This window comes from Gopherus evgoodei, chromosome 4 (genome assembly GCF_007399415.2).
Source record: "Gopherus evgoodei ecotype Sinaloan lineage chromosome 4, rGopEvg1_v1.p, whole genome shotgun sequence".
Taxonomy (NCBI): Eukaryota; Metazoa; Chordata; order Testudines; family Testudinidae; genus Gopherus; species Gopherus evgoodei.
In genome coordinates, this window is record NC_044325.1 from 21,856,345 (window position 1) to 21,872,268 (window position 15,924).

The 15,924-nt window shown below is 44.7% G+C and overlaps 1 protein-coding gene across 1 annotated transcript in view; it reads left to right on the plus strand.

Moving 5' to 3' along the window:
• The first annotated feature begins 4,767 nt into the window (after positions 1-4,767).
• PPP1R13B (protein phosphatase 1 regulatory subunit 13B) overlaps positions 4,768-15,924 on the plus strand; it is a 131,066-nt gene continuing 119,909 nt past the window's right edge. Inside the window, exon 1 of the mRNA XM_030558645.1 lies at positions 4,768-5,113. Within this exon, the coding sequence (XP_030414505.1) occupies positions 5,105-5,113 (9 nt within the window). The 5' untranslated portion in view covers positions 4,768-5,104. The remainder of the gene's footprint in view (positions 5,114-15,924) is intronic.

Genomic DNA, 15,924 nt, shown 5'->3' on the forward strand with positions numbered 1-15,924 from the left:
CTTATTTCATACAACCCCACATACCTTGGACAACCACCCACAGAATGCAGACAAGCTATGTATGTAGAACATGAACCTCTAAGGACTTTAGACATTGCACCGCTGCACATCAAAGCACCTAATTTTTAGGGGGCCTAGAAACTCAAAGGAGCAACGTTGTGACTTACAACGCAGAGTATGGCACATAGGCTTCCTAAACCATGAATGAGGAGAGAGAAGAGCCTAAGCATGTGATCCACACAAGCCAACATGCCAGGCAGGGAGCTGCCTAAACTAGCCAATGGGAGATGCCAACAATAGGCATGTGTGCTAAACCTCACCACGCTCTCAGAGACAGGTACCTATCTCTGCTAGTGATCCATGAACAGGAACCAGCCGCCTGAAGACAGGGGGCTTAAATGCCCTATGCGAACATGAGTTTGGTATCTGTTGCTGCATACAAAACAGCTGGAGGTGATGGTGCCAATGCCCACCTTCTAACTTTTAGCACAGTAGTTAGAGAACTCATATGGGACATGGGAAACTCCAGTTCAATTCCCCCCTCTGTCAGAGGGGGAGAAAAAAATGTATACTCCTGCTGGAATTCTGCACCACTGCACAATACAAAATTAACACAGAATAGATGTTCCCTGCAGAATATTATTTTTTCCCATGGCAAAGTTATGATTTCCTCCCAGCATCCCTACCTGCACCTGGCATGGATGCTGGGGGCTCCCCCTGACAGCAGGAGCCCCAGCCATGCAGGACTGCAGAGCTCCAGACACATGGGGCTGTCAGCAGGACATCCAGCCACCTTAGGCTGACAGCAGAAGTACAATTATATTGTATTTTGTCAAATAAAATATGCAGAATTTTAAAATATTGCGCACAGATTTTTTATTTTTTTTGGCACAGAATTCCCCAGGAGTAATTTGAATAGTGTCTCCTGTCTCTCAAGAGAACTCTTTAATCATAATCACTAAGCTCTCAGATATTTTGATGTGGGGCTCCCTCAATTTCTTCTGCTGAAGCTGTTCACTGAGGCTAAATAGTGAAAGAACAATTGGAGTAGGGGGACTGGCTAAAGGGTTTCCCACCTCCCATGGAGGAGCCCCAACCACTGAACTACAGAGTAATTCTCGCACTTGCTCTTTCTCTGGCTCCATGACTCTTTACATATTTATCCACAGTGAAACAGCTTTAAGAGGAGAGACTGAGGGAGCCCTCTGACTACCCATAGCTCAGTGGTTACAGCACCCTTCTGAAAGGTTTGGGAGACTCCTATTTATATCCTTCCTCCTCTCATAGAGAGATGGAAATTTAACCTGGGTCACCCACATCTCCAGTAAGCACACTAACCACTAGGCAAGAACTTTTAAGACCACCATATCACCCAGACAGATTCTGAATGGGACCTGCCCCAATAGGCATGCTCAGAAGCCACCTACCAAGGTGACTTAGGTGGATAAATGCCTATTTTCCCCTGTTTGTGACTAGTTCTGGGATTTGGCAGGAGATAGGCACCCAGGTGTCTAGAGAGACGCAGCAGCTTGCATGCCTCAGGGTCTAAAACTTAAGCACCTCAGGAACTCTGAGGAAAGTTAGGCAACAAGTGAGATTAGGCACCTTGAAAGCTAAGCGGCAGCCAAATAGGAATTTTTGTGGATCACAGTGGTGCTGCATACAGGGAGTTAGGCACCTATATCTGGAGTTTAGACATCTAAGGTGCTTCATGGATAGCACCCCCTAGCCAACCAGTGGAATCCACAAACACTAGGTTAGGTGCCTAGGCTTTCTATACAATGCATGGAGTTAGAGACATACTGGTGCCTGAGAATGAGATCCACTAAAGTCTGAGCTGCATAAGCTAGCTCATTGTAGATGTGATGGAGAGGGGTGTGTCCTAAAATCCTACCCTTCTTGGGGAATTAGGCACCTAAGTCTGAGCTGGAGGGAGGCATCTATCTCTGCTTGGGATCCACAGCTGGGAACCTCTCCTGGAGTCAAGCACCTAACTCTTTTCTTGGAAGAACAACAGCAGTACATACCTAACTCCACACAAAAGGGCCCTGGGGGAGGGAGCAGAAAGAAGGCAATGGCAGCAGAAATCTCCTTTATAATTTTTAGCCTAGTGGTTAGGGTACTCACAAGGGGCATGGGAAACCCCAGTTTAATTCCCCTTCTATCTGATAGGAGAAGGGACTTGAACATGGGTTTTTCATCTATAAGCTGAATACCATAACCTCAGGACCACCTACTCACTGATTACCAGTCATGTAGCATTTTGCAGCAGCACATATAGCAATTGTTTACATGGCAAAATAACATTTTAAAATTATTTACTGTATTTTTAACTTCTTTTAATGTTATTATTGAAAACAAGAAGGAATCATCACCAGTCAGCTATCTGCACAAACACCAATAAGTGGTCCAAAGACTATAGTCTGAGAACCATTGACCAAACTGCACCTTGAATAACAAGGAAGGCATACATTTGGAAAAATAAAGATGGGCAAAGTGTTTCCAAAATGGCCCTTTAGCCACAATTAGACTCAGAATTTTGCAATATAAACACTGGGAGAGGTAGAGGAACTCCATTCACTGCCATTTTAATGTTTTTTACCTGTTTGTTAAAAATATCTAGAATATATCTGAGGAAGAATATAGTTAAATAACTGCTTATTTTAAGGTATATGAATAATTATAGTAATTTATAGCCTATTTTATTCTAGGTCTGCCTAGCTCCAGATTAATAAAGCAATTCTGAGTAAATCTGAACTTGTCTTTTTCTTATGTCCCAGTACCCTAGTCTTTCCTATGCCTACACCTGTGTGTAAGGTGGAATTTGTTTACAAGGTTGCCACTGTCTCACATCTTACTGTCAGCTAGAAGCACGTTGCATAGTACTTGCAAAATAATTTTAGGTTGACAAAACATTGCGTTATGATGCTAACAGGTTTGTCCAGCTGGACAATTTTATTCAAAAGTGGTAACTCTGTCATATTACAACATTAAACGGAGCTGAGAACTGATGCATTGAGACATATGGACACGCAATGCAATTTTTTAATATTTTATATTTATGAACTATCTTTTTAAGGCTGCTAAAAGATCTGAATAAATTTATGCACTATTACATAAGCAGCTGAAGTTATCACATGACCTGGGTCTAGGATTTGCAGCCCACTCTCTTCTACTTGCAGAACCAAAACAAAATATTATTTGGTTGGATTGTGGGCTCCAAGGATTTTTAAGAGTCATCAAATCTCCAGCTGGCTCTCTCAGCTAAAAAGCTTTAACTTACGCTTTAACAGCCTACTCTATTTAACATGTTAAAAATTACTTCTCATGTATTTAAGTATACAGTTTCTTGACAAACAACGTACATGGTATACTTTGAAAGAAATGAAGAACAGAGAAATTAGCAGATCAAACAAAAGAGGATTTTTTATCCATACAGTAGATCCAACAGTAGGACGTAATTAATCTTTTTCTAGACTAAGAGAAATGTTGATAAGACTTACATAACCATATATTTGTATATATGTAATGGAATAGTCTTATTTTGCTGATTTGATGCATAACAGATTAACATCTTCTGAGCTGTCAAGTAACTTTATTTTTACAGTTCTGCAAAACAAAACAATGTTTATAAGCTACGTGAAGTCATTTCCAAAGAAGCCTTTGAAACTATTTGTGAACAATAAGCACTACAGAATCATTACACCGGTGTCCTTGGCTAAATTTCTCTTCCCTTATTGTTATGCACTATTGTTTGGCGGACAGCAGCTAGCGGTTTCAACGGCAGTGTAGTTTTCATGATCTTGTAGGATGCCCAGGGTGATAGAAATAAAGCGATACTATTGGATTATTTCATTTCCTCTTTTTCCTGTAACAGTTAAACATCCTCTATGTTATTTTATACTTCTGATGTATTGCTTTAGGATGCTTTTGTCCTTCAGGCTTCACGTTGCATGCCGCACTCTTGCACCGCCGGAGAGCGCCGATCAGCAGGGTTCCACCTTCAGCGAGGGCCGTCCGGCTTCCTCCTGCAGTTGTCGCTGCAGCCTGCTTTCAGTGCTTTCAGCATAGGCCAGGAGGAGACGGGGATGGGGACGCTCTGAGGACCTTGCCTCTGCAAATCCGCATTCCCCACGTTCCAGCAGCGGGTGACGTCTGTGGGAAGACTGTCAGCTGCGCTGCGGCAAAGGGCCCTTTAAAGTGGCCTTTCTCCTACAGCCCTCCTGGTGCAAGAGCCTGGAGCACAGAGCGCCTGTTAGCGCACCAGGCCAGTGGTGGGAAGCAACAGTAACACAGAACATGGCAAGAAGCGGGGGGTGGGAGGGGAAGATGTTTGCCCGGGAGATGGGAGCCGCAGGCCAGGTCCGCTGCTATGGGAACAGGGCGGGAGGGGCCTAGTTTGCCCCTGCAGCAGGCCAGGGGTGCGGCGTCAGCAGAAAATGAGGCAGAGCAGGCCCAGTACAGCAGCGTGAGGAAAGGTGGTAGCGGGCCGAGCCCTGGGGATGGGGAATTAGGACAGGCCGGTCGATGCGGGGAGGAGCGGACGCAGGCCAGCAGCAGAGGGCGGGAGAGGGGTGGGAGCACAAGGCGGGCGCAGAAGACAGGAAGGGGGAAGGCTTGGGACACCTGACGATAAAAGGCAGGGATGGGGGGACGCTAGGTGCACGGGGGCGGGGGGGGGAGAGGATAATAACAACGCTAGGAGAGCACGCGCGCGCGCGTTGCTGGTGTCACGTGGGCTAAGGGCCCAGCGCGCCCGCGTGCGCGCGTGTGTGCGCGCGCATGCCTTTCCCCCGTCCACCCCCCTCGATCGAGGCGTCCCGCCCCGGCCAATGGGGAGGCGGCGCTGTCGTTAACCCCTGGCCTGGCGGAACGGCGGGGGACGCGGAGCAGGTAACGCTGAGCTGAGGGGCTGTGGAGCCCGGCTGCCACCGCCGCCTTCATCTTCTCCCGCTGTGGGCAGTAGCCACTGGGGAGCGAGGCCTGTGGGGGAGCGAGAGGCGCCTGTCGTCGCTGTCTCCGCTTCCCCCGGCCGGTGAGGGAAGCAGCCCGCGCAGCAGCTAAGGAGGCTGGGAGCGACGGCGGCTCAGGAACCGCTCCAGAGATGATGCCGGTAAGTGCGAGACCCGCTTCGTCCAGGGCGCCCTGATCTCCCGCTGAGGGAGGCTGCGCTCTTAGCCTGTAGCCGAATCCGTGCTGATTTCCCTGCCTGGGTCGGTGGGGCTGGGTAGGGCGCTCGGCACCACAGCTCCCCCCCCCTTCCCGGTGTAGGCCACTTCCCGGTGGGGGAGGGGGGCCCAGCCATTACCTCCCCCCATGGGGGCTGAAATGCCCCATGTCCGCCGACCGGCGTGGAGGCCCCATATCACCCGCGATCGCTGCCTGGCTGGGGCGGCTTCTCTCAGAGAGAGGCGGCAGCATCGTCTGCCCCATCCGTTCGTCCTGCTGGGCAGAGGGGCTGCCCAGCCTCCTCGGGGCAGTGCGTCTGACAGCCAGCCCTGCCCGTGACGGGCTGAGCACCCTGTGGGCTTCGCGCTCCGCGCCGCCTGGCAGGTCTCCCCGCTCTGGAGACCACTCGTGCTTCGGTGGTACAGTAATTTGCTGCTCCTCCGTGGGGAGCAGGTTCGAGCCCTGTGGCTCCTCAGCGGTTACAGCGTGGGCTGGCTTTTTCTTCGTGAAGCCCCGTTCGTTTGTTTTTCTTTAAACGCATTTTCATCAGCCTCCTGCGAAGAAGGGTTGATAAGAGATCTCTCAAAGAGTACAGCTTTGGTCGTTTCTCAAGCGGCTTCATGTGCCTGTCTGGTAGGAAGAATGCACGGAGCAGCTATATCGCCAGCCTCTCCATTTCGGGATGGCAGGATCTCTCTCCTGTGTCTCCTTTCTCTGCTCCTCGCAGCTTCAGTGCGGAGATATGTTGTTTTGTTTGTAAAAGTTAAATAAACAAATTAGTTTGCCTCTCACGGCATAAGAGTGGAGATGGCATGTGGGTTTGGTGCAGTGGTCAGGAGAGAGTTGTGCTTGATGCCGGTATTAGGTTTGTGGCTAACTCTTGAGACTTGAGTGACAAACAGCCATATTTATTTGTCGATTTCAAGTTCAAATTTGGGTTATTAAAAACTAGCTTCTACAAAATAAAACACCCAATATGAACTTTTATCTGTTTTCTTGAATTAGAATTGAAAGATTTTTTTAAGTTAAAATTCTTCCACACTGCTGTCAGTGAGAATATGGAAGTGAAATTGAGTAAAAACTGACTTTCTGTTGTCCAAGCTTGAGAGAGAATTCAGAAACTAAGAGTAAATTGGATCTAAATTTTCATTTTGACCCATACAAGATGGTGTATACCATGAGATATCTTTACATTTATTTTTTATCTATTTTTCTTCTGATTTTCAGCTGCCAAATACAAAAGGAGTCCATTAAGATTTAAAAAAAACCTCCTGTAAAACAGATTTACCAAAACCAGTCACAATAAGAGTAATTGATTTGTTGTACTTATGTTCCTAGTCCATAAACCTATGGATGTTGTGCAGTTTTAGAGAAGAGGAAAAAATGACTGGTAATTTTATCAGCTTCTGTGCTTCAGAAATAGTAACATGTAAATTGAAGGTCATTGCAGTCTCTGATTAAATATACTTGTTTGTCATTGCCTGTTGACATTTTCTCCCGGTCCAAAAATCATATGCTAACTTCAGAAATGCAGTGTTTGCACTATTATACTCTTTCTAGGCCATTTGATTAGTCTCAATGTTTTGTATTCACTCCAGGCTACTTTTAAAAATTGCAGTTGCTTGTGGTGGTCTTGCGATAACTCTGTTTGTAAAAATTACCTCAAGTATTTTAGTATTGATGTCTTTTAATACAACAAATTACCTTGCAACAGATACAGCTGTTTTGAAAACTGGAAGTTGCTAAATCCAAGTTCTGAAATATTAGATTTGTTATCCTTTCTGAAGAATTGAGAGAATCCTGTGGTAATGAAATAATACTTAATTGAATCTGTCATAACATAGACACGTGTACTTGAATACCTTTTTTTGAGAGTGCACCTCAATCCTGATCTAGCACATCCTGGATAGTCTACTTCTGGACCTCTAGAAAAATGTCACAAATACCAAATTCTGTTTGTATAGTGATCTAGTTTTGTGAGCAGATCTGGGGGACTGGAATGGGACCAGACTTACTTTAACTTTAGGCTCAAAAATTTGAGTCACAATTTTTCAGGAGTGGACGGTTAGTGCCCTAATTTATTGTATTAGGGAGCTCCTAGACATCAGATTAATGAAAGCTTGCTCCTTCATGAAATAGTTTTTGAATAATTAGCAAACAAAAACATGTTTGCAAGAAGATACACTTAACCACACAGTGTAGTTCTGTTAATAACATCTGTTGTTCCAGTATTAGTTTTAACAAGCAAATTTGAGAAATTTAGAAATATTAATTTAATCTGTATCAGACTGGTCTGTTGACTCACAGTGATCAGATATCAAGGAATTAAATGGTAAACTTGACAGTTAATTGGTTGAAACTGGATTTCATCCTTGATTCCTAAAATGTCTCAACTTGATGGGGAAGCGTGATTCCTTTCTACCTTCCCTCCATGCTTCTTTTTTTCCCCCCTTCTCCCTCCTCCCCCCAAAGGGAAGATGGAGGATAATGTCTCCAGAAAGAGGTTACCACTAAGAATCTTCTTGCCATTTGTACACCGTTTCTCTCCCCTTCTTCTAAACTCTTCTTCCTTACTCTGCCACATCCTGGGGTATGTCTACACTACAGGATTATTCCAATTTTACATAAACTGGTTTTGTAAAACAGATTGTATAAAGTCGAGTGCACGTGGCTGCACTAAGCACATTAATTTGGCAGTGTGTGTCCATGTACTGAGGCTAGCGTTGATTTCCAGAGCGTTGCACTGTGGGTAACTATCCCGTAGCTTTCCCATAGTTCCCGCAGTCTTCCGTGCCCCTTGGAATTCTGAGTTGAGATCCCAGTGCCTGACGGGGCAAGAAACATTTGTTGCGGGTGGTTCTGGGTACAGCCTCACCCCTCCCTCCGTCAAAGCAGCAGACAACCGTTTCACGCCTTTTTTTCTGGCTGAACTGTGCAGATGCCATAGCACAGCAAGCATGGACCCTGCTCAGATCAAGACTGCAATTGTGGATGTTGTAAACATCTTGCACATTCTCATGCAGTCTATGCTGAACCAGGACCTGCAAAGCCAGGTGAGGAGGAGGCGGCTTCGGCAGTGCTGCTACGAGAGTGATGAGGACATGGACACAGAATTCTCTCAAACCGTGGGCCCCTGTGCTTTGGAGATCCTGCTGGTAATGGGACAGGTTCTAGCCATTGAACGCCGATATTGGGCCCGGGAAACAAGCACAGACTGGTGGGACCGCATAGTTTTGCAGGTTTGGGATGATTCGCAGTGGCTGCAAAACTTTTGCCTGCGTAAGGGCGCTTTCATGAAACTTTGTGACTTACTTTCCCCTGCCCTGAATCGCCGTAATACCAGGATGAGAGCAGCCCTCACAGTTGAGAAGCGAGTGGCAATAGCCCCCTGGAAGCTTGCAATGCCAGACAGCCACCGGTCAGTCGGGAATCAATTTGGAGTGGGAAAATCTACTGTGGGGGCTGCTGTGATGCAAGTAGCCAAAGCAATCATTAAGCTGCTGCTACGAAAGGTTGTAACTCTGGGAAACGTGCAGGTCATAGTGGATGGCTTTGCTGCAATGGGATTCCCTAACTGTGAAGGGGCGATAGATGGAACCCATATCCCTATCTTGGCACCAGGGCACCCAGTACATAAACCTCAAGGGGTACTTTTCCATGGTGCTGCAAGCACTGATGGATCACAAGGGACGTTTCACCATGTCATAAACAGATAGCTAAGGGTTAATGTCTCTTTCACCTGAAACACCTGACCAGAGAACCAATCAGGAAACCGGATTTTTTCAACTTTGGGTGGAGGGAATTGTGTGTCTGAGTCTTTTGTCTGTCTGCCTGCTTCCTCTGAGCTTTGGAGAAGTAGTTCTGTTTTCTAGTCTTCTGTTTCTAAGTGTAAGGACAAAGAGATCAGATAGTAAGTTCTATGGTTTCTTTTCTTTGGTATTTGCATGAATATAAGTGCTGGAGTGCTTTGATTTGTCTTCTTTTTGAATAAGGCTGTTTATTCAATATTCTTTTAAGCAATTGACCCTGTGTTGTATCATCTTAATACAGAGAGCACATTTGTATTTTTTCTTTCTTTTTATATAAAGCTTTCTTTTAAGACCTGTTGGAGTTTTTCTTTACTTCAGGGAAATTAAGTCTGTACTCACCAGGGAATTGGTGGGAGGAAGAAATCAAGGGGAGAGCTGTGTGTTGGATTGCTAGCCTGATTTTGCATTCCCTCTGGGGGGAATAGGAAAGTACTTTTTGTTTCCAGAATTGGGAACAGAGAGGGGGGAGTCTCTGTGTAGTTTCACAGAGCTTGTGTCTGTGTATCTCTCCAGGAGCACCTGGAGGGGGGAAGGGAAAAAGGATTATTTCCCTTTGTTGTGAGACTCAAGGGATTTGGGTCTTGGGGTCCCCAGGGAAGGTTTTTCAGTGGGACCAGAGTGCCCCAAAACACTCTAATTTTTTGGGTGGTGGCAGCAGGTACCAGGTCCAAGCTGGTGACTAAGCTTGGAGGTTTTCATGCTAACCCCCATATTTTGGACGCTAAGGTCCAGATCTGGGAATAAGGTTATAACACACCAACATCCACATGGGATGGCCAGGAAGGGTTCATGACGCTCGTGTCTTCAGGAACACTACTCTGTTTAAATGGCTGCAGCAAGGGAATTGCGTCCCAGACCAGAAAATAACAGTTGGGGATGTTGAAATGCCTGTAGTTATCCTGGGTGACCCAGCCTACCCCTTGATGCCATGGCTCATGATGAAGCCATGCACAGGCAGCCTGGACAGTAGTCAGGAGCTGTTCAACTACAGGCTGAGCAAGTGCATAATGGTGGTAGAATGTGCATTTGGCTGTTTAAAGGTGTGCTGGCGCACATTACTGACTCGCTCAGACCTCAGTCAAACCAATGTCCCATTGTTATTGCTGCTTGCTTTGTGCTCTACAATCACTGTGAGAGTAAGGGGGAGACCGTTATGCTGGGGTGGGAGGTTGAGGCAAATCACCTGATTACGCGCAGCCAGACACCAGGGCGATTAGAAGAGCACACCACAAAGCAGAGCACATCAAAGAAGCTTTGAAATAGAGTTTCATCACGGGCCAGGGTACGGTGTGACTGCTGTGTTGTTTTTTTTTTTTCCCCTTGATGAATGCCCCCTCTTGATTGACTCATTCCCTTTAAGCAACCCACCCTCCCCCTTCGATTACAGCTTGCTTAAGGAAATAAAGTCACTATTGTTTAAAAATCATGTATTCTTTATTAAAAAGTCATTATAAAAAGAGGGAGAGAACTGACAAGGTATCCCAGCTGGGGTTTGGGAGGAGGATAGGAGGGAAGGCAAAGGCCACTAAAAATATTTCAAACTAATGACAGCCTTTTGGTTGGACTGTCCACGAGGGTGGAGTGAGCGGGTGCACGGAGCCTTCCCCCACACGTTCTTACACGTCTGGGTGAAGAAGATATGGAACGTGGTGAGGGTTGTTACACAGGCACTGCAGCGGCACTCTGTGACCCTGCTGCTGTTCCTGAAGCTCCACCAGACGTCGGAGGATGTCAGTTTGATCACGCAGCAACCCCAGCGTTGCATCATGCCTCCTCTGATTTTCCTGCTGCCACCTTTCATCATGTTTGTCCCTCCTGTCCTCATGTTCACTGGCATCTTTCCTGTAATTTGATACCACGTCCTTCCACTCATTCAGATGAGCTCTTTCATTGCAGGTTAGTTCCATGATTTCCAAGAACATTTTGTCTCATGGCTTTTTTTTTCCTCCACCTTATCTGAGATAGCCTTCGGGATGGAGTAGGGAGGCTTGAAAAATTTGCCACTGCATGAGGGAGGTAAAAAAGGGAGAGAAGTATTTAAAAAGATACATTTTGCAGAACAATGGTTATACTTTCACAGTGAACAACACTATTCACCTTGCATAGCACGTGTGTTTTCACTACAAGGTCGCATTTTGCATCTTAATATTGAGTGCCTGCAGCTCTGGTGTTAGAGATCTCACAGACGCAGGTCCAGGCAGCAGAATTCAGTTAGCATGCGGCCGTGGTAAGCCATTGTCTTTCGGCTTCTGCAGCCTTCATATACACAGTGCCCTCCTTTCCCAAATACCAAGCAAAGCCCGTTCAGTGCTGCTTCTTTCCTGTTAACATACAGTAGCAGAAACGACCCCCCCCATCCAATTCTCTGGGATGATCGCTTTACCCCTCTCCCCACCGCGTGGCTGGTAGCAGGGAAGATCCCCGCTAGCCAAATGCGAGAAAGCTCAGCTTCTTTACCCCCCCCTCCATTTCCCCCCTCCCCCACCCACTTGGCTACCTGCAAGGAAGGATTTATTTTAAGCAACAGGCAAACAGGCCAGTAGGAATGGCCATCTCTGTTCCCTTAATTAAATTCCTGAATTTCAACCAGGTTACCATGAACGATATCACTCTCCTGAGGATAACACAGCGAGATAAAGAACGGATGTTGCTTGAATGCCAGCAATCACCGGGACCATACGCAGCTAAGCTTTGTCATGCAATGATACCAGATTACTTGCTACATGCATGGCGTGGTCAAGTGTCCTATTATGGAGGATGGAATAATGCTGCCTTGCCCAGAAACCTTCTGCAAAGGCTTCTGGAGTACCTCCAAGAAAGCTTCATGGAGATGTCCCTGGAGGATTTCCACTCCATCCCCAGACATGTTAACAAACTTTTCTAATAACTGTACTGGCCACGAATGCATCCCAAGTCCTCAGGGCAAATCAATCAATCAAACGCTTGCTTTTAAACAATATTTTATATTTACAACGGTACACTCACGAGAGGTCACTTCTATGGCTTCATTGTCTGGGCTACTGACTTGAGAGGGCTGGGAGGATAAGCCCGTCTGGGTGAGAAAAAGCTCCTGGTTGTTGGGGAGAACAGAGTGCTGTGTCCTCTCTGCAAGCTTTTCCTCCTCTTCCTCCTCATCTTCCCCATCTGCAGAATCCTCAGTCATGGCTGAGATTACCAACCCCACCTCGGAATCCACGGGCAGGGGTGGGGTAGTGGTGGCGGACCCCCCTAGAAGTGGCATGTTTTTGGCCCTGCCCCGGACCTTCCGTTTTGTTCTTTGGTTTTCTGGTAGGCTTGTCTGAGCTCCTTAACTTTCACCCTGCACTGCACTGAATCCCTGGTGTGGCCTTTCTCCATTATAGCCTTGGAAATTTTTTCAAATGTTTTTTCATTTTGTCTTTTGGAACGGAGTTCTGTTAGCACAGAGTCCTCTCCCCATATAGCAATCAGATCCAGTACCTCCTGTGCGGTCCATGCTGGAGCTCTTTTTTGAGTCTCAGGAGACTGCATTGTTACCTGTGCTGATGGGCTCTGCATGGTCACCTGTGATGGTGAGCTCGCCATGCTGGCCAAACAGGAAATGAAATTCAAAAGTTTGCGGGGCTTTTCCTGTCTACTTGGCCAGTGTCTCCGAGGTCACATTGGTGCACTGTGGGATACTGCCCGGAGGCCAATACCATCAATTTATGGCCACACTAACCCTAATCCGATACGGTAATACCAATTTCAGCACTAATCCTCTCGTTGGGGAGGAGTACAGAAACCGGTTTAAAGAGCCCTTTATCGATATAAAGGGCCTCGTTGTGTGGACGGGTGCAGCATTAAATCTGTTTAACACTGCTAAAATCGTTAAACGCGTAGTATAGACCAGGCCTTGGTGGAATACAAGAGTAACTGTTCAGTTGGTCCTGCATGGTTGAATTTCCCTGTAGTAATGGTGCAGAGTGAATGAATTGATTTTAAATGCGATTTTAAATAGATTTTAAATTACCAAATAAATGACAGATTTATAATCAAGGCAATCAAATTTTTCATTCATACTTCAGTTACAGTATTTCCTAAAGAGATGTGCATTCCCAGTGGTTGGTGTAACATTACAAGAATTTGATTGTTTTTTTTTGTTTTTTTTTTTTTTAATTTTAACAACTAAATACAGCCTTTACACTGGATTTGGAATATCTTTTTGCTGCCTAGTAGGGTCTGCTATAACTGTATATATTTACTTATACAATTATGTAGCTTAATATTTCAAGGTTCTTATTCTTCATTCACCATTTTCTGAAATGTACAATTCTGTTTTGCTTATTTACTAGATTTTTGTTTGTGATGTGTTGAACTGAATTAGGATGGTAATTGGAACTTAATTGAGCACAACATATAAAATTTATTTTATTAAACAAAGCAAGCCCTTAATGCAGTGCATGGTCAATTGTGCCATATTTATAAAGCTTGACCTCACGCTAGGTATTTTTCTCTGCCATCTTTAACTCAGTTTTTGATAAGGCTCCTTGATTCAGAATACATACTTTATTTTTAAGCCTTGACATATTTTGTATCAAATTCAGATTTAAAATTATTTTTCTTTAAAACAAAAAAACAAACCGTATTATAATTCAAATAAAATTTTAATCCACCCTACTAATGGGAAATGGACAAAATGCCATAAGTCTCAGTTTTGCTCAGCTGGGTAATATTATTCAGGAGCAAAAATGGTAAACTTTTGGGTCTCCAGCTAGAAATTTGTGTGATAAATACAAAAATTCTGTGATTCTGCAGACTGTAGTCCCCCTCCCAAAGTACTCTGTAAAAAATGGACATGTGTATATCTTGATTAAATAGTTGATATCACTGACCTACTTTCACCAAAAAAGTAAAAACATCTTTTTGATATGTCTGATTTGATCTTAGTGGTAAGGCCAAATGTACAAAACCAGTAACTATCTGATACCCTTTCATCATCTAAGCTAATGTGGCTCTTTACAGGTTAAAATAGCCATCTGACTTCCAAAAGTGCTGTGCGTATTCCTGTAGCTGCAATTACATTGACAATAACCAGTTTTGAGAAGACTACCTTTCTTTTCCATCACCCCTGTGCTCCAATAGCAACTGTGTAATTCTTAGCCTATAATTATTACATAGGAACTCAGGTTTGCCCACTCTTTGGGGTGGGAGTTTTATAACTGGTGGTGACATAGAACTGAAGGTTTGTGGGGTTGGGGGAGGGAGTTAACTGGGGAAGACATCTTAAACGGGATATGCAATTAGAGTACTTCTCCTTGGCTGATAGCTTCAAAGTGATATGACCTTGCAGATTACTGCCAGCCCTTTGCCTTTTCTACTCACCAGTGTCTACAAGGTGAAAGAAGAGGAAGAATGCTTTCTCCCCAGTTGCATCTCTTCTTGTGTAGGAAAGGAGTTGCTACAGTAGAGCTCAGCTACAGACATAAAGTATTCCTCCAATGTACCATTTGATTTCTAGGTAGTTGTTGGTCAGTTCTTGCCTCCACATCCTATGCAGGGATGTTATTTCAATCCTATGGTTTGGGAATAAATACTTGTGGGCTGTGCACCTTCAGTAGAATGGCAGGGAAGAAAAACGTTGTATAAGAAGTTGTGATGCGTGGGGTACATAGAGATGAATATTAGATTTCCCCCCCCCCCATCTTCATCAAGTAACTCCTAGTTTGTTCTGTGGAACTTTTCTTTTTGGCCTAGGTGTTGACTTTTATCTTGGATAGGTTGGTCTGCTGACAGCCAGTATCTGTAGTTTTTGTGGTCTGGAGGGCTTCAGATGTTTGTCTGGATAGACTCCTATGGTGGTTAGGATGAAACCTCAACTTTGGATCTAAAGTTAAGGTGCCCTTTTAATTGTGTGTGTGTGTGTGTGTGTGTGTGTGTGTTTGTTTTTTTTTTTATTTTTTTTATTTTAGTAGTTTTGTGAGGGTGAATCAGTTACTTAGTGTTTTGTGTTCTTTTGTTCCTTTTGTGTTTTGCAACTTAGTATGGTAGTATTTGAAATTGTATTCCTTTTGGAAAATGTGTGGTGGTTAAGTATATATAATCTGTTCATAATAGGAAGGTTTAGTAGTTACTTGCAATCTGGAACCCAAATGGGAGTGGGAGTGGGTGCGGAAGGTATGGGTGTGTGTGTGTGCATGCATGTGGTCGTGTGGGTTTTTTAAAATCTCAACTACTGCATATATAACTGAACTGTTTAAACAAAATTTTCCCAAAAGAGCCTCCTACTGTATTAAGTACCTGCAGGATTTTATATGAAGTTGGTTTTCAGATGAATGCTGAGACACTTAACGCTATAGTCTGCAACTCTATGACCTATATTTTATTTTTTGAATTTATATGTTCCAAAAAGTCTAATGTGGGCATGGCTTGACCCTAATTTAAATCAGAATAAATATACACTTCCTCTGAGTAAAAGGTCAACTCTTTATTCTAATCAGTCTAGAGATACATATGTCAACTTGACATTCTTAAGTTCAGTTTCAGTTTGAATGCTTGGAGTTGGCAGTACTGCATTCATCCTGACTTATGCCTATTCTTGTTGCTCTTCCATATCTTCTTGGTTTTACTATGAGTATGTTTACACTGCAAAAAAGACCTGAGTCAGCAAGTCCAAGACCTGGCCTACACAACACAGTTAGGTTGACATAAGCTGCTTTATGTCAACCTAACTATGTCAGTGTGTACACAATAGCTTTGCTCCTGCCTACTACACTAATATTATAATTCCACCTGCACAACAAAGGGCTTGTTTGGTGTAGATAGGGCACTGTGTTACTTACATCAGCTATTGGCTGTCTTGTCAACTTCATGGCTATGCTGGAGCTATGAAATTGACAAGAAAGCCTGACACCAGGTCTCTGTTCCAAGCCAGGCTGCCACGTAGCTTGGGCTTCTCCACAGGTTTCCCACTGGGATTTCTACTGGC